At 41.2% G+C, this 27,908-nt stretch overlaps 1 protein-coding gene across 1 annotated transcript; it reads right to left on the bottom strand.

Moving 5' to 3' along the window:
* Window positions 1-768: 768 nt before the first annotated feature.
* On the bottom strand, window positions 769-27,908 carry ywhaba (tyrosine 3-monooxygenase/tryptophan 5-monooxygenase activation protein, beta polypeptide a). The gene is made up of 7 exons (XM_056274517.1): window positions 27,789-27,908; window positions 22,857-23,016; window positions 14,837-14,977; window positions 7,810-7,933; window positions 5,232-5,395; window positions 4,487-4,582; window positions 769-3,732 (listed from the first exon to the last, which is right to left on the bottom strand). Exons 2-7 carry the CDS (start codon window positions 23,007-23,009, stop codon window positions 3,676-3,678), a joined length of 735 nt encoding a protein of 244 aa, XP_056130492.1. The 5' UTR covers window positions 23,010-23,016; window positions 27,789-27,908; the 3' UTR covers window positions 769-3,675.

Below are 27,908 nucleotides of genomic sequence, written 5' to 3'. Positions count from 1 at the left end.
TGCAAAACGTCACGTCTTCTACTCCAAACGGAGCAGTTTTGGTTGGTGTCTTGCCTATGGGAATCTCGGTAGTGCTGGTTGAGAGAAAAACGTAATTTTCTGCTCGTTTGTCTTTGGTATGTCAACGCTGCTGCTGATATACAGCAAGCTTGCTCCATCAACCCTAGATGAACCTTTTGCACCAGTTGTCCATGTTTGAATTACAGTCAAGTAAATGCTTCATTATGCCGCCTGTACTTTTATCTTCCCTAACTTTTAATGTGTTTATCTTATGCTTATTCAGAATTACTAGCAGTGAACACAAATGGTAAATGAGATTTACCAACATTGCGAACAACCATTATTAGCGAGTTAAATGGTTAACAGCAATATTTCCCTTCCCTTAGACCCAAGTGTGGACCCGATAGAGAGTGTAAAGGAAATGAGGCAAGTCATTTTTGGTTTTACACCTAATGACAAGTACATGTGAGAAAAGCAGATGAGTGTGGTGGGGGTTCTGCCCTGTGTGGGAAGGTCATGGAAATGAACTTACAAATAAAGTAGATAGTTTGTTTGTCTTGGGTTGAATTCAGCTTAAATGTACGGTCACGCAACCATTGAATTAACATGTTTTAGGTTCCTAAACTTTTCACAATCCGCTGCAGAGCCGGAACCCTTGTCATCTGACCGGGACCCCTGTGGGGCACGTGTTTTCATTCAAGCGAGGTTTTGGAGGTGCTGACGTTTCCTGCGCCGCACCCGGCCAGCAGCCACAATAAACAGAGCAGGTGAGATTCAGAACTGATAAAACCTTTATTTCACTTTAAATCGTCTTTTACATTATTTTTTTTTTGTCCTTAACATGTTAGGTGAAACTAGAGTTGGAGTTTTTTTTTTAAAAGACATACACAAATCTAGTAATACGTCAATAACCAGGGAAAGGTGTTGTTTTTTTGTCTTTTTACTAGTTTTTTGTGTCATTAAGCTAAGTCTAAGTTTTCACAACCACGTGCGCGCTAAGCAATAAAACGGTCACAGAAGCATACTTTTTTTTTCCTTTTTTTTTTGGATTTTTTCCCCCAGAATACTGGTAAGTAAAAACAAAACGTTTGGAGATACCAGATATACAGACAGGCTCAGTGCCACATTCACTACTGCATGGGAAAGTTTTTTTTTTTTCCTTTTCGTTCAATTTCCTTATCAAGCGTAGGAATAACTGCTGCTTCTGCTCAGCTAAAGAGAAAAGGGGGTAAGGAGACTTTCTTTTTAAACGTCAGTGCATGAAAACATTTGTCCTCAGCAAAGAGAGAAAAAGATTGAAACGCGACTTTCCTGCACCTATAGAAAGTCCAGGTGAGTAATGACAAGGTTATTGTGACACTGAGATTATTCAAGGTTTTTCTTTTTTGCCTACCATTGCTAGAAATGGGAGGGGGGCCTTAAGAATAACAGCTTTGTGTACCAACAGTATAACGATGATTGCGTGCAATAAAAAAAAAAGGTGCCGTATTAGTTTGTGACATTAGTCTAGTTTTTTAACATAACCATTATGAGCAGCAACTTGCATTCATCGCTGCTCTTGTATGTTAAAAAAAGAAAGGGAAAAAAGCACACCACCTGCACCAGAATGTGCCCAGTCTTTCTTTGAGTAGGATCTATTCACGAAAAATGGTTGTGGTTGCGAATGTTTGTGTCATCTAATGTTATTATCCAGTCAGGTGAGCTGCAGGAAGACAAAAAAAAAGGCGAGCTGTGTGTGAGATTGGGAGCAGGTGTCAGATAAAGCTCCAAAATTTACCTCTCTGCATTTGCTTACTAATGGATGAAAATACTATTAACCAAGTCTGATCATTTTAAAATACCTACAGGAAGTCATCAATGACATATTTGCTGAGGCTGACCAATGGATAAAGCAAGGAAGTGTCTGGTGGTGGGGACACTAATAACTACAGTTGCTCACTGAGATTTAAGTACAAGGGAGTTTTTACTGGCTAATGTATTGGCCCCGGATATGACTGTCACCCACGCAACATTTGTTGTATAACATATAAGCTAGTCAAAATGTAGTCAGACTGGGCAGACACACTGAGTAGTGTGGCATATGTAAGCGGTTACAGAAAGCATAGTGAAGAACATAACCCTCTAGCTGCTGGGAAATGGTTTAACTTAGGACAAAGCATCTGATCTCTTGAAAAAAAAATCACAATATTTAGTGGTAAATGATAACAACTCTCCCTAAAGTTTACATTTCAGGCTCGAGGTGCAATGACATCACAAATTGAAAACCTTAAAAAAAGAAAAAAATGGATGAAACGTGTCTATAAAGACAAAGATTACATAAGGGGGGAAGGGGCTTGGAGACGGTTCTTCGCAAACATGTTAAATTTCATAGTATTGATGAATTCTTTCATTTCCAAAAAACAGATTAATAGTTATGATCTAAAAATTTTTTTTAACTTTACAGTTATATATTAAAAAAAAACTGGGCCATGATTGTGTTTTGTTACATACACATAAAAAGAACCCTTTAATAAAACAGGAACAATACTAGTTCACAACCAGTGCTGGTTATGGAACAAGCAGTGCAGCACTGGGGTCCCACAGTACCGTCGGTTTTAAACTGGGGTGGCCAAACTGGTGAAATGGCTTGCGTTTGCGCTAGGCAAACAAAAGATCCAAAATCTTCTGGGAGTTTCACACGGAATGTCCTTTTTAAACATTTTTAACCATCTTATTTTAAATTCAAAAATAGAATTATATGGAATGGTAAAATGAATAACAGGTCCCTTTAGATCTGAGTTTTAGTTACGTTATTTGCAAAGCAAAGAAAATTTGGTAAGCGAGCGTTTGATTACAAAGCAGATATAATGAACGTGGTTAGTCAGTGTCACAATACAGCCTTGAATGACCCTTCTGTATAATTCTCAGCAGAATTGCTCTGCCAATTAAAGGGGGAGAAAAAAAGAGGGTACAATCCTTGCCACAGAAAGAAATCAGCATTGTCTTGTTTGACGGTGATGGGGGTGGAGGAAAAACTAAGCATCACAGTGTTTGTTGAAAATAAACGGACAAGTTTAATAACCTTTGTTTTGTTTTAAATTGGAATATAACCAGCCATTTGCCAGTACACTAAGAAAAGCCAAAAGAGAAGAGAGGGACATCTATATGAATCCATTAGCTTACTAAAGAAAGAGAAGATGGAGTCTGGGGAGGGATTTGAAAGCACGAATTATCTTCACAAATGTTAGGAAGAAGTAAAGAAGGAAGGAAACAAAGCCAGAACAGAGGAATGCCATGGGACAGGAGATTAAGCGAGGGGGAAACTTGGGAATGTTGTCTCGCTACTCCAAATTTGATTCCATACTTAAAAAAAAAAATCTTTCCATTTGGAAATTAAACCCTCACTCTGGGCGTTGTTGGACTAGGCTCACCAGTGCTTAGTCAAGACTAGAGCCCTCTTGGCCTGCCTTGGGGCACCATGAAAGAGACAGGGAGGGAGGGAGAGACAGGATAGTGGGAGAAAGAAAGGAAAGTTAAAAGTATTTTTCTCCTTTGTCTTTGTGAGGGTCAGGTATAATTCATGCTGTTAGTTATACAGAAGGGAGCTGGAAGGAGATGGGAGGACATGAAGTGAAGAGAGAGACAGGAGGGGGAAAAGTTTAAGAGGTGGTGGTGGTGGTGGAGGTGGGAGGGGCTCTAGTTCTCTCCCTCGCCGGCGTCCCCCTCATCTCCTTGGTTTTCTGATGTCCACAGCTGCAGAGGGAGAAAATCAGTCAATCACCAGCCTATCAAACTACTGACCTACTTTCTCCAGTGTACTCATGTACCTGGCTGTCTGAGTATTACAAGAGATAAGGCTCTTTTAAGCTACCTGTACATTTATTTACTAACCTACAATGTGCTCAATCTACCTTCATCTGCCATTTATTGAGGTTATACCCTTTCCCCATTTAAAAATTCCACACTTGAATAAATTCTAAAGTTTGCTAGAATTGATGTTCTGGTTCGAGTGGCTGTCCGATAACTCTCCTGGACCATAATCACTCTATAGATGAAAACATTCTACACAACAACTAAATCTGCAGAATGACTGTCAACAAGCCCATATCACTGTATAGTAGTACAACATTCCTCCCCCTAACACGAAACAAAAACTAGTCAAATATAATCACACCTGCACAAGTCTCATCCCATACTCCTTTAGATCTTTTTGCAGGTTTTCGGAAGCGAAGTTAAATGTTTTACTATTGCAAAAAGGCCACCGTGTAGCCTAGTCTTCATGGGAGAGTAAAATTATGATATAATTCTGTGCTATTGGCTGTACGGCTTAAAACTAATTAGGGATTGTTATGAAAATATGTAACCAAATACAGACCACAAGCAATATGATTGTTAACAGTGAGGTTGTTTGTGTGTGTATGTGTGCTCACAGCAAGGTTGTGTGAAGTGTGTTCCCAGAGAGGTGTTGTGTGTGTGTGTGTGTGTGTGTGTGTGTGTGTGTACTCACAGTGAGGTTGTCCCTTAGTAGCTGCATGATCAGCGTGCTGTCTTTGTACGAGTCCTCGTTCAAGGTGTCAAGCTCAGCAATTGCTTCATCGAAAGCCTGATGGTGATGCAGACACACAAATATTAAATCCTTACAAAAAGCTACTAATTTTCCATACCGATCACAGTAGCCAAACATTTTTAGACCAACTGGTCATGCTCCACAACTGAATATTGTGTGGTCAGTTTAGATAACTATGCCATTTTGCTGCTAGCATAAAAAACTTCCTTCTTTGCCTCTCTTAAAATGTACTATGAGTGGTTATTTGATGCGAACTCAGACACATGTTGAATTATTGCATTTTTAACAGATTATTGTCAATTACTCTTAGCTTGAAATTACTATGGAATCACTTAAATGAGCCTGAAACACAAGGGTATTAAATGTTAGTACTGTGAAAACTTTTAACTTGTTCTGTTGTTGATTAATTTGTTGGAAATTAAATCCATCTATGAACCTAAATGACCAGTTTGGGGTTTTAAAAAAATATCACAGTTTAAAATCGGACTTTTTCCCCCTGAAATCTTTCGTGGAATAACTCACTGCAACCACCCACTTTTCCTGCATATTTCAGACTGATTTCTCTATAGTATTCATTATGGTTGATGGAGAAAAACCGTTGATGTTAAAGTATGCATGTCTGGGGTCAACTGTGTGTGTGTGTGTGTGTGTGTGTGTGTGTGTGTGTGTGTGTGTGTACACCCACCGCCTTGGCCAGTTCGCAGGCCTGCTCGGGTGAGTTGAGGATTTCATAGTAGAACACGGAAAAGTTGAGGGCCAGGCCCAGCCGGATGGGGTGTGTGGGCTGCATGTCGTTCTTACTGATTTCAAATGCGTCTTGGTAGGCCTTCTGAGAGTTCTCCACTGTGACTGCATGGGGCAACAGAGTTCATACACAGGTTTTGGCGGAGCAATTCTGACTGAAATTATGCCAGTCACTGTAGTGTAATAATTACTGTGCGTAATTAATGGTCTTGATTTGTGAAAGAAAATTAGTTCACTAATTTGGCATCTCATCAAAACACCCGTAATGTTCTCAACTATGCTTAGTATTGTGAATAAAATGTTTCAACAACCAACCAAACAGTAATCATGGAAACAAAAATATATCCTTCAAAGATCAACCAAAGGGGTGTTTCTCACATTCTTCTGTAGCAAATGTATGCCCCCATATAGCATATAACAAATGTGTATTGCATACATTTTTCATACAGGCATTAAATGCAAATACTACACAACAAACAACATCCAAGAAATAACCGGTTCAAGGAACAGTCACAAAAATGGAAATGGAAATGGCAGCAGCAGAAGATGTGTTGGGCAGAACTGACATCGGTGAGACACTTTGTCTCCACCGCATTCTAAAAGAAATGCTAATCACCAATGCATGGAGGGAGCTTGCCAGAGCTCTGAAACATGGAAGAAAGAAAGAAAAGAAAAAAAAAACTGGAAAGAAATGCACAAGGCAAAATGAAATGTACCGAGTTACAATGCCCCCTCCTGCCAAATTTGTGGCTTTGATGCCCCCTTGTGGATTATCTGTTTATAATGGACAGGGTTCCAAACGCGTGGACAGGTAAGTAAGTGAGCAAAGCACAGAACTGGGGAAGGCATCTCAGAGGCACGGTGCATAAGAGCTTGGTGTAGTCCACTATATAGAAGTGGGGGAAAAAATGAAAATACAACCACAACACCTAGGTCAGGCCACCCCTTTATACTTAGTCGCCAAACAAAACTGGCACTTATCAAGGAAGGATACTGAGATGTCAACTGTCACTGAGTTGCAGAACTCAGTTGTTATGAAGATGATGTTCATGGCTCAACAATATCCAACACATTGCACCAAAGGGTGACAAGGAATTTTTTTTTAACAAAAATACACAAACCAGGGAAACCCAGGGACCCCCCCCCCCCCCACACACACACAACAGATAACCTTGCTCATAAAAAAAAAATTGGCAAAATATGACTTGGAATATACTATATTCAAAGTAACTACACATTATACGTGGCACAAATCCAACACTGCACATCAGCCAGGTAACACCATCCCCACGGTAAAGTTTGGTGGTGTTAGCATCATGTTATTGGGTTGCTTTCAGCAGCAGGGACTGGCATTCTGGTCAGAAGTGATTGGAAGATGAATGATACACAACATAGATCCTTGATAAAAACTTGCTCCCCTGTGCCAGAAAGTGTACACTAGGGAGAGAGTTTGTCTTTCAGCAAGACAATGGCTCAAAGCCCACTGCAAGAGCAACACTGGAAAGGCTTAAAGTAAAGAAAATGTATGTCCTTGAGTGGCCGAATCATTGAACATCTGTAGCAAGACTTCTAAACTGCCATTCATTGCCACTCCCCAACTAACCTGGCAGAGCTTGAGCAATTTTGTAAGGAAGAATTTTGTAATGGAAGAATCTTGCTCCATCATCCATCCTTCCATTATCTAAACCGCTTATCCTGATCAGGGTTGCGGGGATGCTGGAGCCTATCCCAGCAGTCATCGGGCGGCAGGCAGGGAGACACCCTGGACAGGCCGCCAGGCCATCACAGGGCCGACACACACACATTCAAACCTAGGGACAATTTAGTACGGCCGATTCACCCGACCTACATGTCTTCGGACTGTGGGAAGAAACCGGAGCCCTCCGGAGGAAACCCACGCAGACACGGAGAGAACATGCAAACTCCACACAGAGGACGACCCCCAAGGTTGGACTACCCCGGGGCTCGAACCCAGGACTTTCTTGCTTTGAGGCGACCACGCTAACCACTGCACCACCGTACTGCCCCTTGCTCCATCATGTTGTGGAAAATTAATACTTATCCAAAAAGACTTTTAACAGTAATAGTTACAAGAGGTGGTTAGAACAAGTACTGAATGAGGTTGAACAGTTATAAATTAATGACATTTCAATTTTTGAACGCCTTAAAAATATATATTTTGGGCTGCATTATGAAAGAGTGTGTGATTCACAAATAAAAATTCCAATTTTTGTGGGAAAAAAAGGTTGGGGGCCGAATACCTTTTCAAGGCACTTAACCATTTAGATGGAAACACGGAACAATGCCAGAATTGACCGATTAAAAGGTGTGTTAATGTGTTTTAACATTGTGTGTGTATGTTTGTGTGCTCTCGAATGGAAAAATATTTGTTTCATTATCAAAAAACAAATGGCTACTCACTGCCCCCTGAATGATCAAACAATAACATCCATTCGCTCTTGTGAGTAACACAATAAAAAGGACTCCCATCTCTAGGTGAATTGAATTCTGCTACTCACCCTTCTTTGAATCCCCGGAGGCCACCTCTGACAGGTATCTGTAGTAGTCGCCTTTCATTTTGAGGTAGAACACCTTGCTCTCTGCCTGAGATGCGTTGGAAATAAGATGGTTGTCGAGTAGACCCTGAAACACACAGGTGGACAGTTTTTTTTTACACAACGACACACTAAAACTCACATTCCCTCTAGTCTTTCAGTAGTGTGGAAATAAACCCCAAGCAACAACCACTTCGAGGGGGGGGGAGCTATAAATGACAGTGGAATTCATTTTGCCTAGACCCACATCCACTTGGATAGGTGCTATCATTAAAAATAAATGTACACAGTGCAGCCTTCATTTGAGCCAGGTGGGTTACTTTATGTCAAACTGAAACCGAAGTCTCTAAAACTACGCAACAGCTATAAAGACATAGATGGCATCCAGACCTAGAGACTATACTCTTAGAAATATAAACAGATAATCCAGTACAAGGGCTCTTTTTTTAATCCGGCCCAACAGCACATCAACTTGTACGCTAACTATTGCTAAGTATGGTCTATAGGGGGCCATTATTGGGGGTAACAAAGTGACTTGTTGGCAAAATATGTTTGCTTCTCGTAACAACGCTTCTTGCCATTTTTCTGGACTAGGACGTGACCTGCAATGCGCTCTTATCTCACAAATGCAAAATAGACTCCCCAAATGGGATTCTTGAGAAGAATGGGATTTGATGTAACAGGAATGTGTTTAAGCCAATGCAAGTACTCTTCATCTTCCAGGCTATTGAAATAGGAGTGGGCTGTAAGTTTGCTGCTGATTTTGAGAGAGAGAGAGAGAGAGAGAGAGAGAGAGAGAGAGAGAAAAAAAAGATCTTAGCATTGGTTTCTATTGCCGGTATGCAGCACTTCTGTTGCACGTTTAATACCAGATCTCTGTGGTGCCGTTTCGAGGAAAATTAAACTAAATACATTTAATTTTCATTTGTTATAGTTGACTAATCTGCATCTAGTATACCCACTTGATTGAAAATGGTTCCAGGTAATTGCTTTCCTCCCAGTGTCTTAGAATAATTTCAATATTTTTTCATTAAGTTCAAGAGCTTGAGAAATTTGGAGAGCACCAAAATCAGAGCCTCATCCATATTTTTCCTTTTTCTTGATGTCTCCTGCTCATTTTTATTGGCTGCGTGGTATTATGTCACAGCTCTTCTGTCAAACTTTGGGTGCAATTCCATCGAGCTCGGCACAGTACATGTACTTTGTGCATAAAGTAATTCAAACTTGTTTATGAGCATCGCAATCCTTCCTTCATACTGGGTAATCTGCTGCATTTCCATTACTCTGATTGTAAGTTATTATATACAACATTGCATATAATAACAATCGAAATCAGTTCCAAGCAATTTCACATAGGCCCTTTAATGTTACACGCTTTAAATAACCTCTGGGGGCCTTATAGATGCAAGCAATGTTAAAATGTTGCTTGTATCTTTATTGTAGTGCACATAAATGGTGTTGTCATGTATCCAACCGTAAAAAGCTTTGGCTGTACTGGGCAGTTTCCAGAGGAAATGTGTTAAACTTCCGAGCAATTTTACAGTAGTGCTGGGAGAGAGCATGGATGCTCAGTAAATCTTCCATGTAAAAATGTCAAGTGACTAAATCAACTGTCTTCTCAGCTACAACACAGTAGGAGCTTCTTTTGCGCTATCACGCACAGCTGTTTTCAAGCACTGAAAATAGTGCATTAACATGTTCACACCATTTTAACCAACCAAGTTCAACAAGTTATAATTTACAGACCGGAGTCCAGTGGACTCCGGTCTGGAGCCCGGCCAGCCACAGCCAGCAGCAGAGAGGAAGATGGAAGGAAGAAAACCTCAAATCCTGTGGCCCAAGTCCAGCCAGAAGATTGAGTGGGAGACCATCAACTCTGACCTTGTCCTCTTACTAGAAGGTCAAAAGGGAACAGTTGAAAGAAAACTGGAGAACATGGGAGCCATCATTTACAGCTATGGCGTAGAGAGATTTGGGGTGAAGGAGAAGATACCCAGTAGGCAGAAAGACCCTTCAACTCAGCCCAAATCCAGGAGACAGCGGGAAATTGACAGGTTGGTGAAGGAGAGAAGACAACTGAGGAAGCAGTGGAGGAAGGCCACAGAGGGAGAGAGGGTTGGGCTTGACGCACTGCAGGCTGAAATAAAGCAGCATTTGACAAAGCTGCAAAGAGCAGAACACCTCAGACGACAGCATAAGAGGAAAGAGCGGGCTAGGACCCGTTTCTACAGCAACCCTTACAGCTTTGTCAAGAGCCTTTTTGACAGCAAGAAAAATGGGAGCCTTGGAGTCCCCATACGAGATCTGGAAGAGCACCTAAAGAAGACCTACTCTGATGTCCGGAGACATGAGCCAGTCACCATCCCGGATGACATGCCACCAATTCACCCACCTGACCACCATATGGACACAAGACCCCCCACATGGAGCGAGGTGGAGAGGACGGTAAAGCAGGCAAGATCGATGTCAGCTCCTGGGCCCAATGGTATCCAGTATAGACTCTATAAGAACACTCCTGGAATCCTGAAATACCTCTGGAAGCTGATGAAAGTGGCATGGCAGAAAAGAGTCATACCCAGGGCATGGCGAAGAGCAGGAGGCATTCTGATCCCCAAGGAAAAGAACTCTTCCTGCATCAGCCAGTTTCGCCAGATCAGCCTTCTTAATGTAGAGGGAAAGATATTTTTTAGTGTGATTGCCCAAAGGCTCTCCACATTCCTGCAAAGAAACAACTTTGTTGATACATCAGTGCAGAAAGCCGGGATCCATGGCTTCTCAGGATGTCTGGAGCATGCTAATATCATCTGGCACCAGATACAAGCTGCCAAGAAAGAACGGAGAGACCTGCACGTGGTTTTCTTAGACCTTGCCAACGCTTTTGGATCAGTTCCTCACAAGATCCTGTGGACGGCGTTTGATTTTTTCCATGTCCCCAAAAATATCACGGAGTTGGTCAAGACCTATTTTCAGGATCTCCAGTTCTGTGTCACAACACAGAACACCACCACCACTTGGCAACATCTGGAAATAGGCATTATGGCGGGCTGCACTATTTCCCCCCTGGCATTCATCATGGCAATGGAGCTCGTCATCCGTGCATCGCGATGGGTGGTGGGAGGCGAAAGGTCCAGGAATGGCCTGCGTCTTCCACCAATCCGGGCGTACATGGATGACTTGACCACCATAGCAACAACAAAACCATGCACCAGGCGCCTGCTGCAGAAACTCCAGGAGAACATCAAGTGGGCACGAATGGAGTTTAAACCAAGCAAATCTCGCAGCATCTCCATTGTCAAAGGCCAACTAGTAGATGAACGGTTCTGCATTAGTGATCAACCAATCCCCACGGTCCGGGAGAAGCCCATCAAGAGCCTCGGACGGTGGTACAATGCAGACCTCAAAGACACCCAGCAACTGGAGCAACTTCGCCAGGATACAATCAGTGGCCTCAGGCAAATCAACAACACTGCACTGCCCGGGAAGTTGAAGCTTTGGTGCTTTCAGTTTGGGCTGCTACCCCGACTCATGTGGCCAATAACTATGTACGAAGTCTCACTATCTCATGCCAATCGCTTGGAGAGGCTAGTGAACTCGCAGGTGAGGAAGTGGCTTGGACTGCCAAGGTGCCTCAGCAGTGTTGGACTCTACGGCAATGGAGCCCTCGCACTGCCAATTTCCAGCCTGGTTGAGGAATTCAAATGTGCCAAAGTGAGGCTGGACATGTCCCTCACAGAATCCCGAGACCCAATAGTGAGAGGCGTTGCTCCAACCCTAGCAACAGGGAAGAAATGGACCCCGGCTGCAGCTGTAATGGAGGCGAAATCTGCCCTCCGCCACCGAGACATAGTAGGCCATGTTCAACAAGGCAGAGGCGGCCCTGGCCTGGGAATAAAAACACCTACCTGGCAAAAGGCGACTACTACCGAACGGCGAACTATGGTGGTTGAGGAGGTCCGCCGACAGGAAGAAGCAGCCAGATGTGCTAAAGCCGTAGCACAAGCCAAACAGGGTCGCTGGATGAGGTGGGAGGGTGTTGAAAAGAGGAAACTCACATGGAGTGAGCTCTGGAGCATGGAATCAAACAGGCTGAGTTTCATCATCAAGGCCACATATGATGTCCTGCCCTCTCCCATAAATCTAAATCTCTGGTTTGGAGAGAATCCATCTTGCTCCCTGTGTACAGCCCCAGCAACCCTCAAGCATATCTTGGTTGGCTGCAAGACCAGCCTTACCCAAGGCAGATACACCTGGCGACACAATCAGGTGCTCAGGTGCTTGGCAGCTGAACTCGATTGCAAGAGGGTTTCCATCAATGCCCAACCCTTCAACAACCAGGAAGGGCCCCGGCGTTTCCCAGCTTTCATTCGAGAGGGGGATAAACTGAAGGCCAACCCTTCACTTCCCAACTTAGGCTCACTAAACTCAGCCAGGGATTGGGAAATGCGAGTGGACTTAGGCCAGAAGCTCATCTTCCCGACAGAGATCGCAACAACCACCTTGCGACCAGACCTCGTCCTCTGGTCCAACGCTAACCAGCTCGCTTACATCATTGAGCTCACAGTCCCCTGGGAGGATGCAGTCGATGAAGCGTACGAGCGTAAGAAGCTGCGGTACGCCAACCTAGCAGCCGAAGCAGAGGACAGAGGCTGGAAGGTGAAGGTGCGCCCTGTGGAGGTGGGTTGTAGGGGCTTTGTTGCCAGCTCCACAGCAAAACTCCCGAGGGAACTAGGAGTCAGGGGGCAGGCCCACAGGAGAGTGATCAAAGAGCTAGCCAACACTGCTGAGAGGACTAGCCACTGGATCTGGCTCAAAAGGAGAGACGCCGTCTGGGCTGCCAGGGTGAACAGCTAACCACAGGTCACACACCCAGGACCGATCAACCTGTGGTGGGCCTGCCTCAGCGGAGGGTGTCTTGTGATAAAAGGCCGAAACACCCTGTGATGCTGAGGTACACAACTGATGATGTGTCCTGGTGGTGGCAATGCCACCTTGGCAGACATCTCCAGTTTGATCTCCACTGAATCTGTTGCAGTGCAAACACTAGGGATTTTAACAACCAGTCCTTTTTTTTGAATCTTGTAATTACAGCTGTTATGAAGCCTATTAATTCTTTTGTCAATAACTTATCTCATTAATTTATCTCGTCCCTTTAACAGATAGAGCAGTGTTACTCTTTACGCGGCTTGTGAGCCGCACGCAGCTCGTGAGAATTTGTTTTGCGCCTCATATAGATCCACTGATAACAATAAGAACATAGCTATAACTTACTTCTATAGGTCCCGTTTGTGTCCTGTTTCAGCACATTGAAAGAAATTATCCAGCAGATGGCAGCATACTGAAGATACGTTAAAGAACGTAGGCTACGTAGCAGCGTGGGATCATGGGTAGACGTATAGCCTATGTGTGTAGCTTCGTATTTGCGAAACATTTTTTTCATGTTGATAATGCTTATGTATAATTGCATATGTACATGCATACATAAGATGGGTTCCACTCCCAGCCTTACAAACTCACAAACAAGTATTATATATTTTAATAATGCAATGTAATTATTAATTGAGAATAAAAAGAGATGTAAGGATGGAAAGCATGGAAAGCATGGTACTATATTTTTTTTTAAACATACACAAAGATGGTAAATATCTTGAGATTGATGATGAAAAAAAAAACACCCGAGTTACATCTGCAATCTCTGTGGCTCTTTGAGGAATGGTCTTATTCATAAGTGGCTCTCCTAAGAAAATTAGTGAGTACCACTGCGATAGAGCATATCAACGATATCTTATTTCACCAGCAGATGGCAATCTAGATGAAGGCGATCTAACAGCTGGCACCAAACACCCCAGAATAAATAAACAGCTGGCATAAAAAGATGATTTTCTATGCATTTGGTTTTGAACCAGACTGACAAGTTATTTTGATGGTAAGTTTGCTTAGATTTGCTAGATAGATAGATCAAGGACCTCTAGTCTGCGAATCTATTGCTGCTAATAAGCCAACAAGCCTAAGCATTGTAAATCTGTTGCTGATGCCTTCTGAGTTGGCCAGTTATTATTTATGAACCAACTAACCAAGCAATATCACCCAGCCTCAATGCTAGTGGAACTGCTCTGAAAATGAGACATCCCAACTAAGCGCTGTATGTCAGAAAATAGGTGTTCATAAATGCTGGCATATCATGTATGAATACAGTATTAGCCCAGTTACTTGTAAATATTGGAAATCGCAAGTGATGCTGATTTTCTATCATTGATCTCCATTCACTAACATGTAGTCTAGTGAGCCGGGGACAGTCTGGTAGAACTGAGTACTGCAGCCACATTCAGTATAATGGGCACCAGTGAAGGTGGCACCTCTTGGGTAAAAACTTTTAACTTCAACTCTTTTTTTCATATCCAAATATGTGGTTTAGATAATTGGGTGAAATTGGACTTGGTGAAACATGTCTGATGCTCATGGAGATGCAGCAGTAAATTTCTGTCAGTGATGGTCCCATAGCCACAATTTCCAAAATGAAGCCAGTGAGTAAAAAGATGTGAGTAAAAAGAGATCATATCCAATATGCATGATGGTAAAAACTAAGAAAATATGACCCAGGAGATTATAAAAAACAAAACAAAACAAAAACAGAATTTTCCTTTACGATCCTTCTTTCAGAGTCAGTCTTTGCTCAGATCAGCCCGATCCAAACAAAGACTTTGATTCTGACCTAAACAGGGTAACCCAGTTTATCTCGTAGGACTGTGGAAGGGTTTGAAATGCCCAAAGTGGACTTGAGTGCAAAATAAGTGACAAGTTCCTGGTAACAGTATTTTTCAACAGTCTCAACTATAGCTCAACACTTTACCTCCTCCCACAATTTTCATTCCTCCCTCCTACTCCTTTTTGTTTCTAGCATGTCCTACCTTTATTACCCATCCTTCCACTCTCCTCCTCTCCCTAAACCACTCTCTTCCTGTGCTACCTAAAGCTCATCTCCCCTCTTTCATACCAGCACGTCATTGCAGATGTCTTTGAGCTCAGCCTCAATCTTCTCGCGGTACTCGCGGGCCATCTGCTGTTTCTTCTCATTGCCCTCCGTCTTCTGCTCAATGCTAGAGATGACACGCCAGGACGAACGGCGAGCGCCCACCTGAGAAACAGCAACAATAACAGGTTATCAACACACAACACCTCAACATATAATAATCATGGCTGTCAAATTACTGCTGAAATGAAAGTCCCCATGATTTGAAGAGCAAAATTATTTGTCTGCACTCTAGGCATCCTATGCGTGCATAAATGTTTCCATCTTTCCAGATTTTTTAAATGAACATTTTAGTTATTCAATTTTCAGTCACTGAAAATGTATGTTATTAATGGTGATTATTAATTGTGGAAACTAAAGTGGTTGCTAACAATTATACACAGATGTGCTGACCTACTCACACCCATCTTTAGGGCAGAAGAGGGAAGGAGATAGAAGTGAGACTGGTTTAGTGCATGGAAGTGGAGAAGAAGGGAAGAGAAGCAAGGCAGGATGGGGAGAGAGGAAGGAACGTGTTGCCAAAAAAGGTAAGGAGAGAAGAGGAAATGAGTATGAGAGAATGTGGGAATATAGCCTCAAAGGTACAATCTGCTTTTGGATGCACAAAGCGGCTGTCCGCCCCCCATCTTCTGCCATTGTTTTGGCCAGACACTGCAAACGCTGTTCGCTTTATTACCCGCAAAAGAGAAAACCAGCCAATGCTGCATTGCTTTCAATTCCTCTTTGGGCTTTCAGTTGTCTCCAAACAAACTCATAATGTTGACTAGATGGTGATGTGTGTATGTGTGTCATGTTTCTTCTTGTCAGTAGAGTGCTATAGCAGTACTCCATTGCCATGGCAGCACATGCCATTATGAACTGCACCAGTCCTGATAATAATAATTTGTCCTTTATTTTTCAAAGGCCCATTCCAGGGAAAACACAATTTCCCAGCGATCTGAGTATTTTGGGAGCATTTCAGGTATATATTACTATGATTAAAAATCAAAATTTGCCATTCAAGATCTTTTATAATAATCTAAAATGTCCAAACAGAAACAAGTGTATTCAAAATGTAAAATATGAGCCTTTTCATACTCCATGTTTATTTACATCTTTGGTTTAAATTATTTTGCATAGCTTGCAACCCAGCAGCATCCTTTCAAATTGTTCACCTTACCGCACCTGCTAGGCTCTTGTATAATGATAGCAAATTGTTTGCAATATGCAATCAAACACTAGCCAGTGCATTGGAAGTGCAGACGGCCCATACGCGACTGATATCCATCACTGTGCAATACTTGGGTGTCAACCTACCATAAAAAGCAAGTGTACACAAAACAGTCCTACGTTTGAGAGCTTACATTCTTATTAAATGCCCATTTCTAGAGCAGGGTTAATAGGGTTGGGTATGGAGGATGAGTGACTTGGAACTTAGGGTTAAAAATTTACAAGACCTGAACATTCAGAGTCGTATCCAACTGTAAAAGCAGTTTCAGTTACATTTGCAAAAATAACTAAATGCTAAAGTTTCAGTCAACTATAAGGACCTGCTTCCCTATAAAGAGCACATCACTGACAATGTTGTTTAACACAGCACGTAGACTCTTCATGACATTTCTGACCAGAGCAAATGCTCTTAAATGTGGCTTCAACTAAAGAAAACAGTGACACAGGAAACTGCAAGCATTCTAGTTTGCTAATTGCATTCAAGGGAGGAAGCAATGACCACAACACACACAAATCGCATCCAATTTTTAAATGGCAAGACAGGGAATGACATTTATATACTTCTCTTAAATATGAGTTCACTGTGCTATATGAGCTGAAGTTCACCCTCTAAGAGCTCTTGTCAGGGAAACTACATTCACCATTACAATGAGGAAGCTGATGATCACAGACAGTGAATGAATGTCACCAACAGGTGAAAATATTTATTGTGAAGGGGTTACATTCCTTCACAAATGTTGAGTCGCTTTCATTTATATGGGTAGATGGCTGATAACCTACTATTTACAGGATATTCACATTCTGCTATTATTTATTAAAATTGACTTGTTTATATAGTAAATTCTATGATAGGAATTAGGGTTGGCATCATTTGGATTTTAACAATTCTGTTTCCGATTCTGATTATCGAGTCCGGTTACGATTCTCATTCTTTGAGGGGCGGGGTCAAAACAGTTCACATGCTTATTTCATAGGAAAAAAATAATTTTTAAAAACCTTTACACTAATCATATTCATCATTAACTTCATAGTTTATGGAACCTGTAATTAATTTCAGTTTAATTTGGTTGATGTTATTAAATATTATTCAATCATAATTTGTTCATTTTTTAATTCACTGTACTGTAATTTACAGTTTAGGGAGCTGCAGCGGCGTTGTCGAGAGCGAAGTAGTAACGTCTGTATTTGCATAAACTTGACAGTTTTTAAAAATTTGATCCAAGTATAGCTAGTTTGCTGTCTCGCTGTTAAAAATAAAAACATTTAATTTTCCCTTTCCCGATTGCGATAAGGTGCTGGCTGTTGGCTGAGGGTAGACTGAGGAGGAGAAGGGCATGTGAGGCAGGGGGAGACCGGCACAACACATCAAACATGGTACATTCGTTTTTTTTTTGTTTTTTTTTAATACCATGCTGGTGAAGGTGTTTTATCATGTTGGTAGTGCATCCTCACTTGCACGAAATAAGTTTGGTACAGGTGTTGCACTGCGCTGATTTTTCAAACAAAATGAAGCCACGCGTTTGAGTGTGTGTCGTTGCGGTCCATGATGGTGCACAGCTTTACCCAGACTCATGTGCTCGCTAGTCATAATGATCTCCCAACAAAACAAAAACAAAAAGTATCGCCTTCCGCAGCATCATCTACTCCAGAGAGAGCACCAATGTGGAGCTTAGGAGACAGGAAGACATGCATGGATTCAACTTGTAACTGGCTATCTGTCTGCACAGCCACACAGATGGATAGCCAGGTCCTGGTACTGAAACTGAAACTAGCACGAGTGAAATTTGTTAAGGAACCAATAAGAATTTTTGAACCGGTTTGAACTTGGAACAGGTTCTCAATGCCCAAACCTAAAAGGATTCCAACAAAGCTCAGCCTATGCTGTTTATTAATGAAACGGGCATCAGGTTGTCCCAGTAGAACCCCACCCCAGGTTCTTTTATATTTCACAGTAATAGCCCCCTAGTGTTAGACTTGCTGTCAACTTGTGAATCATAGGTCCGTTGTGAGAAAATACACATCCACAATTTGAGAGTGTGGCTAGATGTGGTAAAATTGTTGGTATATTAATCTATTTGTCTGTTGAAACATAGGTGAAAACACATTCGCAATGGTTTTCCTGGTGAATATTTCACTGGAATGGGTCTTTAATAAAATACACAGGGATAAAACTGGCACATACAATCTGGCAAGGCAATGCTCAGTTATAAAGAAGGGTTTATGTTTTAAAATTGTATCGAATTAAAAATACAATAACATTTTCTCCCTGGAGACTAGTGTTGCACGGTATACCGAAATGTAGGTACCTTTTAGACATTTTTTGTTAAAAAACGGTTCGGTATGAGAATTTCCCAACGTTCGGTACTTGTAGGTCAAATGTGTCCCCAGCGAAAGTGAACGAGAGGGTGACATGTATAATTTGTCTGAACCTCCACTAGGTGGCAGTATTAGCAAGGTAACCAAGTCAGGCGCGTGTACGGTTCTACGGTCAGGGGACATGCGCCTTTGCAGTAATCACCGTTGATACAGCGTGAGCCTCGGCCTCGACTGAGAGAGAATCAACGCCTCTGCCTCAACATGTCCACAACTGAAAACAACAGTGTGCCATCTCCAGAGTTAAATATAATGCCGCCACGCCCAACCGGCTGCCGAAGTCCACTGTGGGACTACTTTGCCTACAGAGCTGGCGCTGATGGTTAACCCACTGACATGACGAAGCCTGTATGCAAAAGGTTATAAAACAGTGTCGTGCAAAGGAGGAAACACTTCAAACCTCGCCAGGCACCCCAGTGACAGACACCAAGACCTCTCTCCAAGGAGTACGAAACACGACAGGTTAGCGAATAAGCTAGCTGGCTAGCCAGCTGGTAAGATGGCGATGAGCTGCTAAATTATATGAGATACGTATTACGTAGCGTATCAATGTCAGGCCTACCCTGTATCGTAAATAGCATGGCAAGCATATTAGAAAATGTGAGTTCCAAAACGACAAATGTATTAAGCTAGTTATTTGGGGGTCTAATTTTGGTGCTTTTTAAAACGGTTAAATAGCTAACTAGCATAGGGCTACTAGCTACATGTGCTGCCATGCCATTGTTCCGACGGCCCATTATTCCGAAATCGCAATAGTCCGAAAAATGTCCCAATGGACCGAAAGGCAATTTGTCCGACAGCCCGTTATCCCAAAAACAAACGGCGATTGCTTCGAAGGTCCGTTGTTCCGAAAAGACACACTCTCCCCGGAGTTGTTAGTGCAATGACTGCCGGTGTTGTACCAACATCTGTGACCCGTCAGATGATGTGACCCTGCCCTTAAAATGAGCTATTTCGGCCATCTCCCCCAGATGCTAATCTAAATAATCTTAACACAAAACCCACATCAAAAATTAACTGTCCAACAGGACGCATAATCTTAGCCATTACTAATTTTATGCCTAAATTTAACTGCATCGATCTGACTTCCGTATTATTGTCGTTTATACCGATAAGGAGACTGGCGGGTAATCCTTTTTTAAGAACTTTATTCAGGAACAAACACCACCCGTGCATGCGTGTCCTAACTGTCTTCAGTTCTACATACGTACATCCGCCTGAGAGCGCGCCTACTGGCCTCTCGTCGTATTACCTATAGTATAGGCTCACTGCCGTATTACTCCGTGTATGTGTTCAAACCCATATACTACATCCCCCTTTTTCCACAAAAAAACAAAAACACAATCACATTATAGACTTGTTTGTTTCACTGTCTATCAGTTTGAACTTACTGCATTAAGAAACATAAATGCCTTTGTTCGTCTTTGTCTTTAACTTAAAGTGGAGATGTAACACTGTCCACAAGACCACTATGAACTTTTTAAAGGTCTGGGTTTGAATGTTTACCATATCTATTCTTGACATCAGTACAGTGTTACATTCTTCATACATTCATTGTTCATACTATACATCCATTACATTTTTTTCCTTTTTTATGAACTTTATTCAGGAACAAAGAACACCACTCGTGCATGCGTGTCCTAACTGTCTTCAGTTCTACATACGTACATCCACCTGAGAGCGCGCCTACTGGCCTCTCGTCGTATTACCTATAGTATAGGCTCACCACCGTATTACTCCGTGTATATGTTTAAACCCATATACTACATGTATGATGTCTGAAATTGCGTGTTTTAAAAGTATGGTCAAATAGTCTGAAGGATCACAGATTTCGGTGTAACACCACCGTGGGTCTGGACGGTTTCGTGCTTTACACCCATGATACTTACACCCATATTACTGCCTCACCGTAATATGGTGTTGTTCTAATTTACACCAGAAACAGTTTAAAAGGAGACTAACCAGGTCCTTCTCACTTTCTGTCATTTGTCACGTCAGCTTCACAAGGCGTGGCACTGGCGAGTTTACTGCCCTTCCACCTTAGGAGACTAGAGCAGGCATAGACAGAGGTTTTATGTGGCTATTATTTTCTTTACCAATGAAATTGAGGTAAACATTGGACATTCCCTTACAAGTTGAAAGTGTTCTGAACATTTTGACACTAAATCAGTGTTTTTCTGACTTGTAGATCTAGCGAAAAACAAGCTTGTTTGGGACTTTTCCAGCAATCTCACAGTGTTACTAAGTTGTTAACAAACTGAATTAAAAAATTTGATAAACCCTTGTGGATATTTTGTTTCTGAGCTATTAGGTATCAAGTATCATTTCTACTTGACTCTACTCGGTCCTATGTATTGTTTCGGTATCAAGTATCGTGATACTAAACTTGGTATTAGTATCAAAGTCAAAATGTTGGTATGTCTGTGAATGTTCTCATTCATCCAGGTCATGGTTATCCAAAGGAGTTGAATCAAGTGCAACTGGACTTGGTATATATCCGTGGAGACGTTTCGCCTCTTGGATGAGAGGCGAAACGTCTCCACGGATATATACCAAGTCCAGTTGCACTTGATTCAACTCCTTTGGGTAAAATGTTGGTATCGTGACAACACTGGGGACCTTCAACTAAAATGGGGACTTCAGCTAAAAACTTGACAGTACCCCATTTAACTTGGAAATAATTTTTGCCCAAGTCTAAATTAGACCTGGGCAAAAATTCAATATTATCATTTAGCGTCTTTCAATGCTAATGTATTGATGAAATCCAGATAGTCATATGCAATTGTATTGTCTAAAATGATAGAAAATTAAAATCTATTACCAAAAATTTTCAATTTTTATTTGAGGGAGTATCATTTGAAAATTAGTTTTGGTTTGATATTATACTTTACCAAACCATTCAATGTGATGAAAATCAGTTTGATACTTAAAGACTATTTTTGCAGAATATTTTCAATATCACCTAGCACGAGTCTAATCCTTTACCATACTGTGCATTTCTACTTGGCTCTACTAGGTCCTATGTCCATTGGGAATATGAAACTTATATTATGCAACTGACCACTTCAGATGTAAAAACCACACTTCCCTGATTAGAAAGACCAACAGCTACTACATAATAATAATAATAATAATCATTACATTTACATAGCGCGTTTCTAAACACCCAAAGCGCTTCACATTGACGAAAACAATGATGAAAATCAGGAGATTCAAACTCAATATATGAAGCCAACTATATTGAACTGAATTATTTAGTCAGACTCTAAGCAAAGTACCTAATTGGAAACAGGTCTTTTGAAATACTCGGTAGCATGATAAATTACACACGGAGGTACATCACCATGAACTCCATGCACCACTACTGTGAGGCCAGACGTAGTAAATAAAGACTCCAATCATACAAGTCGCAGAATGAAGATAAAGACAGGTCATGGTTGGAAGCTTTTAAATAAATCCATTCACAATGTTGGCTTTCAAAATCTCTCCAAGCAAGCACTGATTGCAATTCCATGTTGGGCATTCAGAGGTGTATGATTAGGATGGCAAGTTTCTTTCACTCATGTGGGTAAATATTGGCTTTGGTCATTTCTCTTTTTAACTACTTTGAGTCACTGTGGCTTGTTTTACTGTGCAAGTTTCAGTTGTGAATGTGTGGTACCGTGTGAATGTAAAGCAGAGCTGATGGTCCACAGTCAACAAACAATAGATGGGTAAACCTAGGAATCCAGCACCCCTGTAGCGAGTCTCCATTATGTGAACTACTATCAGCACTGGTTATCATCTTCATACTGGTATTATTATTTGTACTTCGGTGTAAATGAAGGCCATGGGTACTAAGATTATAGTTTCATTTTAATGAGATACACAATTAGAGAATCTTAATTTATTTGGATTTAAACTAGCAAATAGAACAGTTTTTAATCCACCTTCAGTTTTACAAGAATCAGAATTAGTCAACAGAAAAAAAAAATCCAAAAATGTATTTAATTTTTTCCAATCAACATTGTCATTTAGTACTTAATGGATTCTCAAAGTTGTTGGGTCCTCAACATAGTCAACAAAAATGGAAGTGGCAGCTATTCGTATGTACTGTATACTGTATGTCTCGTGTGAAAAATGAGAATTTCTAAAAGCAGAGTCTACAGGTAAAAAAATACTAAGATTAGCAGGGCAGTGAAATTAAAGCCAAAGGACAGGTTCAAGTCACGGTGTCAGAAAAAAAAAGTATGTACTGCTGAGTTGCACTTGAACAAGAAACTGAACCCCCACCTTCTTCATGGGCCTATGCTGACCTTCGACCTCCCTTTGACGGAGGGGAAACTATAAGTAAAATTTCTCTGCGGGGATCACTTGGGTATCATGTAATTCAATTGTTCACAATCATAGTATGAGGCCATACCACATTTTTGTAGGCGACAGACAGCAAGTTGCGCTCCTCGTTGCTGAGCTCCAGGCCATTCTCTGTCACTGCCTTCATGGAAGCGGCCATGTCGTCATAACGCTCAGCCTGCTCTGCCAGCTTGGCCTTCTGTACCAGCTCGTTCTTATCCATCTCTAGGCTGGAGAGGTAACAAAGGCAAAAACAGAGTCAGTTGGTGTGGCTCTCCGCATCTTCTCATTCATTTCTATTTCTTAGTTGAGGTGAGTTTTTTTATTTGTACCATCTTAGTATTGACCCTGCAAGCATTGTCGAAATCCACTGGCTGCAAGAGGTAATCGAAACAAAAGTTCGAACTTGAAAGAGTATATTATTTAATGAATCAATGAAATTAGACTGTAAAGAAGCATGCGATGATATTATTACAGTAACATATATATGCTGTTATTGTTGCATATTTCACTCAGGTGGTCCACAAATTGTCCTTGCAGTTAGCTAGTTAACTACAATCCCTGCAATTTTGCATTACTTTATCCATTTGAAATGTGATGACAATGTAGCGTTTCTATTGAGCAAATCAATACAGTAGAACAGCGTTCTAACATAGTTGGATGTAGGAGCCAGACAGAAACAGACATGTTGCAACTACAAACAAGGTGTAGCAGCTATTGTGGCTTGTTGGCTCACCAATAGTCTGCACAGCTTTAAAAATGTGATCCTTGGACCAAAACTAACAAGGCAGTCTAAACTTCGCCACATTGCTCTGCAGTTTTATTGATTGCCTATCTGACAGAAGCATCACTACACCAGCATCTTGTTTCAGCAGGAGCTACCTGACTAAAGATTTTCCACAGTAGTATACCGAGACTGGAGTGTCTACAACCATGGTTAAGATGTCAGTTTTATGTAACCTGACTCCATTGTCCGGATGAGAGATGTTACAGATTGCAGCTGTAATGGCAAATAATGCAAGAAGACTGCTTGTTCCTTAGTTTTACCTCAGAGGTTAATACTTCTCACCAGCCGCCTACTTCTACTGTGAATTTAAGATAGGCGATTCCTTACAAAATTAGCACTTCATTAAACTTACCTCTTCTCTCCGGTCAGGAAGTTGTTTTGGAGTTTTTATGTCACAGTAGATCAAACTATTTTGAGGTTTCTTTTATGCTCAACGAAAAAAAAAAGCTTAAAATTGCCAAGTAGGACAATTAAAAGTGAACATTTTAAAGATACTGTCTTACAGTAGCTGAATGAAAATGATCGGGCACACCTTATCAGTGGAATTTAGAGAGATACTTTTTCTCCTCTCGATAAGACCTCATGAAACACTTAACAGTTTTGTATCAGTGCTGTATGCCAAGAACGACTTTACCATAGTCCAGACATGGCTTGTGACTCAGTTGCTTGATGCAAAACTATTAGCAACGTTATCAACAAGTTTTTTATGCAAATTTGTAAGCTAAATTAGAAACACTGAATGGAAATGCTAAAATGATAAAAAAAATCCTAAATATTGCAAAAAAGATGCATGGCAACAAAATGTAGAAAGCGCTTGGTGCTAGCATGTGTCTTTTCATCAAATATTTTTTTCAATCTTACAAGTGCACCAGTGGTGTATTTAAAGCACCGGGTTGTAATGAAGCATTTTCGTTGTGGGTTCTTTGCAATTATTTTCCGCAAATGTCATGTCTTATCATTTATAGTTACATCTTAAGTTTTCCTATGTTTTTTTTTTTTTTTTTAGATTTTCAATTTATATTTTAGGATCTGCTAGTTTGTATTGTTGTGCATTTCAATGCCTACACACAGGCTTGTATTGCAGTGGTTCTCAATTTTTTCTGCTAAAAGCCGCCCCATGAAAGCTGTGAATGGTGACACCAAGTTATTTTATTTCTACTGTTCAAGCCATTATGAATTGTGGCTTTAAATAAGCACACGATCCTTTAAATGTGAATTGTAAGGGCATCCATTACAAGCAAAGTCATATACAACATATGCAACCATTGTCCTTAGATGTCAAATCCCAGTCCTGAAAAAAATATTTTCAACCCATGGTTTAAAGCTACACTATGATGACATAAGGAACTCATTGTATTATTAAACCCCCTCAAAGAGGAAAAAAAAAACAGACAAAGAGGCACTTTTATGATCAGTCAAAAACACTTTCCATTTCTGTTAAACGACTGCTCAGTCATTCCCCAAGGTGGTTTCTGCTCTCTGGATGAATTTGCAAGTCTAGCTAGGGCACTGCCTTTACACCACCTTTGACAGATCTTCATCTGAAGGCTACAAAAACCAAACAGGTTTTGACCTGTCCTCTTATTTGAATTTGCATGACTCACCTACTTCTGCCAATTTAAGAAGCTATTATGTTTCCACTTAATTCTAAGACAGTGCAAGTGATTTTAATTTAACTTCTGACTTTGCATATATAACCATTTATAAGCCTCCTGGAAGTTCATTTTGCTAGCAAGCAGCTAAGGCAGAACAAACTGGTAGAACACCTTTAACAACAGATACAACATCAATTGCTAAACCTAGCTTCAACCATGCATTTTCGTTTGGTGGGGTGGAAGTTAATCACTACATATCATCATAAGGGTCAGTCAATTAAACAAAAATGACAATATTAAGGATTGTAAATTCAACTTAATATCTTTGTAAATTCAATGTTGTATCCTCATAATTACATTGCCTTTTATTAAGGTATTGTTTCTATGTCTGTCATATGACAAAATGTACTGAACAGCTTAATACATTTAGCATCTGAACCTAGCAAGAGATCCCCTAATGTCACATTAAAAATCCACATCTAAAACTTGGATTTGACTGTTTAACAGCATGAATTGATGTTTTTTTCCAAGTGCTAAATGTTATTACCACAAAATCTTTGCATTTAGGTTTTTTGGTCAGTTATATTTAATACATGTCAACTATAATGATTCTTATTTCAAGTACTGGGTAAATAAAGGCTATTTGAACAGAAGTGTGACTGCTGACAGATCTGAGGGGAAAGATGTTATCCAAGATACTAAGGTAAGGGAGTTAATCCTACTGTCACTTTTGTGCTACTACTGCTGGCACTACATGTGACCCTGCAGAGCCCATGTGGGAGTTATATCCTCTCAGGTAGATACCACCAATGCCACTGTTTTACTGCTGATACTAAGCTTTGTACTACACATATATCTAATTCATATACAAGAATATATGGATGCTACTGAAAAAAAAATTAGATAAGGGTTTAGGAGTCCTACTCTCAAGGTTTCCTTCAAAATAACTAACATAGGCCTAAACCTCTCTCTCATTGTTCTGATATTGTTTTATTCATTGGGGGTTTCGGTCTACATGCAAATTTGTAGTTATTCACGTAACTTCGATGTTGAAAAACCCCAACATATACTTTGACCAACTTGATTTAACTTGTCCGGTGTTTCCTGGTCTCATAAATTCCATGTACGTATCAATTTCTCAACCCACATTTGCGAAGACGTTTGCGTACTGTAAATCACAATGAAGCAGTCCAAGCTTCCAACTAATACAAAGTCCTTTGAGCAGGTTTTAACCCCTCCATGGCCGGCAGGATGAAGTATTCAGGTGGTTCTTTCGTACTCATTACAACTGCCGCGCTACGCTACGCCAGCTGTCATTCCTAACCGGGTGAATTTTAGCAGGATTTTGGTCCAAGATACAAAGGCAATAAAGAGAAGCCTAAAAAATAAAATAAAAAAAACACTGGTGTGCCTTATTGCTGCAGGGACCCACACCTCGGACTGAAGAATTGATCCAATTTCCCCTTACCAGTGAGCCATCCACACAAATCTGGCACGCCACCAAACATTAAGCAACACTAACACTTAAAAGATCTATCTATGTAATAAGTTGCTAAAGTTAGGAGGCTAAACGAGTCGTGGTCAGTATATATATATATATTTTTTTAAATCGGTCGGGAGAATGGTATTAAAAGAAAAAAAAATCAGGCCAACTCAAACCGGATCACGTTGACGTGACACAACCCACATGCGGGCTACGAAGCCCCATCCCAGGAGCGGAATATGTGGGTAGGAAGTGGTTCGCTACGCCCTCTCTGCCGCATTCCCGTGCGGAGTTTTAAGATGGAGAGATACCGCCAGCTAGCTTAGCACAGTAGCGTCAGAGCGCGGCCCACGGCTTTAGCCCGGCTGCTAAAACTCAGTAGAAACTGACCCAGTTCAACACGATTCGCAATACATGTGTTGCGACAACGCAAGAAAATAAGGGAGGTGTCCCGTTTGAACAAATTTACCCCGATCAAAACTAAATATATGACGACGCTCGATATGATTTCAAAATTAATGGAAAAAGGGCACTGGGGCAAATCGGGAAGCGCTTGCAGCCACACACATTTATAACACGACGACTGAACGAAGCTAACCGATATTTAACAGCCTGAAATTCAAAGGAGTAGGTCAAAACGCACGGCTGTAATTTACTCCACGCCACCTCGATTTAGTGAGATTCGTCGGGTAATAGCTGGCGACATTGGGTTAGCGTGTTAGCTAGTTAGCAGCTGCTGCTATAGGTGGCTAGCTATCTGGGCTGTTCTCAGGACGGTGGGGTTGTGCTAAGCTGTCAAAATGGCCAAACTTCGGTGGCTCACCCTCCCTTTCATTTTGGAGCTAAGCAAGCGTTCATTCAAAGGAAATCGATCCGGTACCACCCTTACAATATGTTTATTCAAAATTTAACACCACAAGAAACAACAAAAGCTCTAAACCTAGCATTTTATAAGCCATTTCTCGCTGTTCAATCACTCGTCTCGGCCTAAGTCCTTACACCAAGCCCCAAACCACAATGGGGACCCTTCGCGGCATAGACTGGTATCGGGGCCACCTTTGTGGAGTTCATATTTCTACGCAATAATTCCCACATTTTATATAACACCACAACTGACTAATGTGCATGCAGACTCACATTTAGAATGCACTGGGGATCCTGCTTTTATTCTCTGAACGAAGGGAGTTATCAAGCTGTCGTCCGCTCGCTGCTCGGGGTATTCAGGGCAGTACCACTTCCGCCTACTCTGACACTTCC

This window comes from Lampris incognitus, chromosome 2, assembly GCF_029633865.1.
Source record: "Lampris incognitus isolate fLamInc1 chromosome 2, fLamInc1.hap2, whole genome shotgun sequence".
Taxonomy (NCBI): domain Eukaryota; kingdom Metazoa; phylum Chordata; class Actinopteri; order Lampriformes; family Lampridae; genus Lampris; species Lampris incognitus.
The sequence above is the reverse complement of the archived record's forward strand: the minus strand, read 5'-3'. Positions and strand labels throughout refer to the sequence as shown.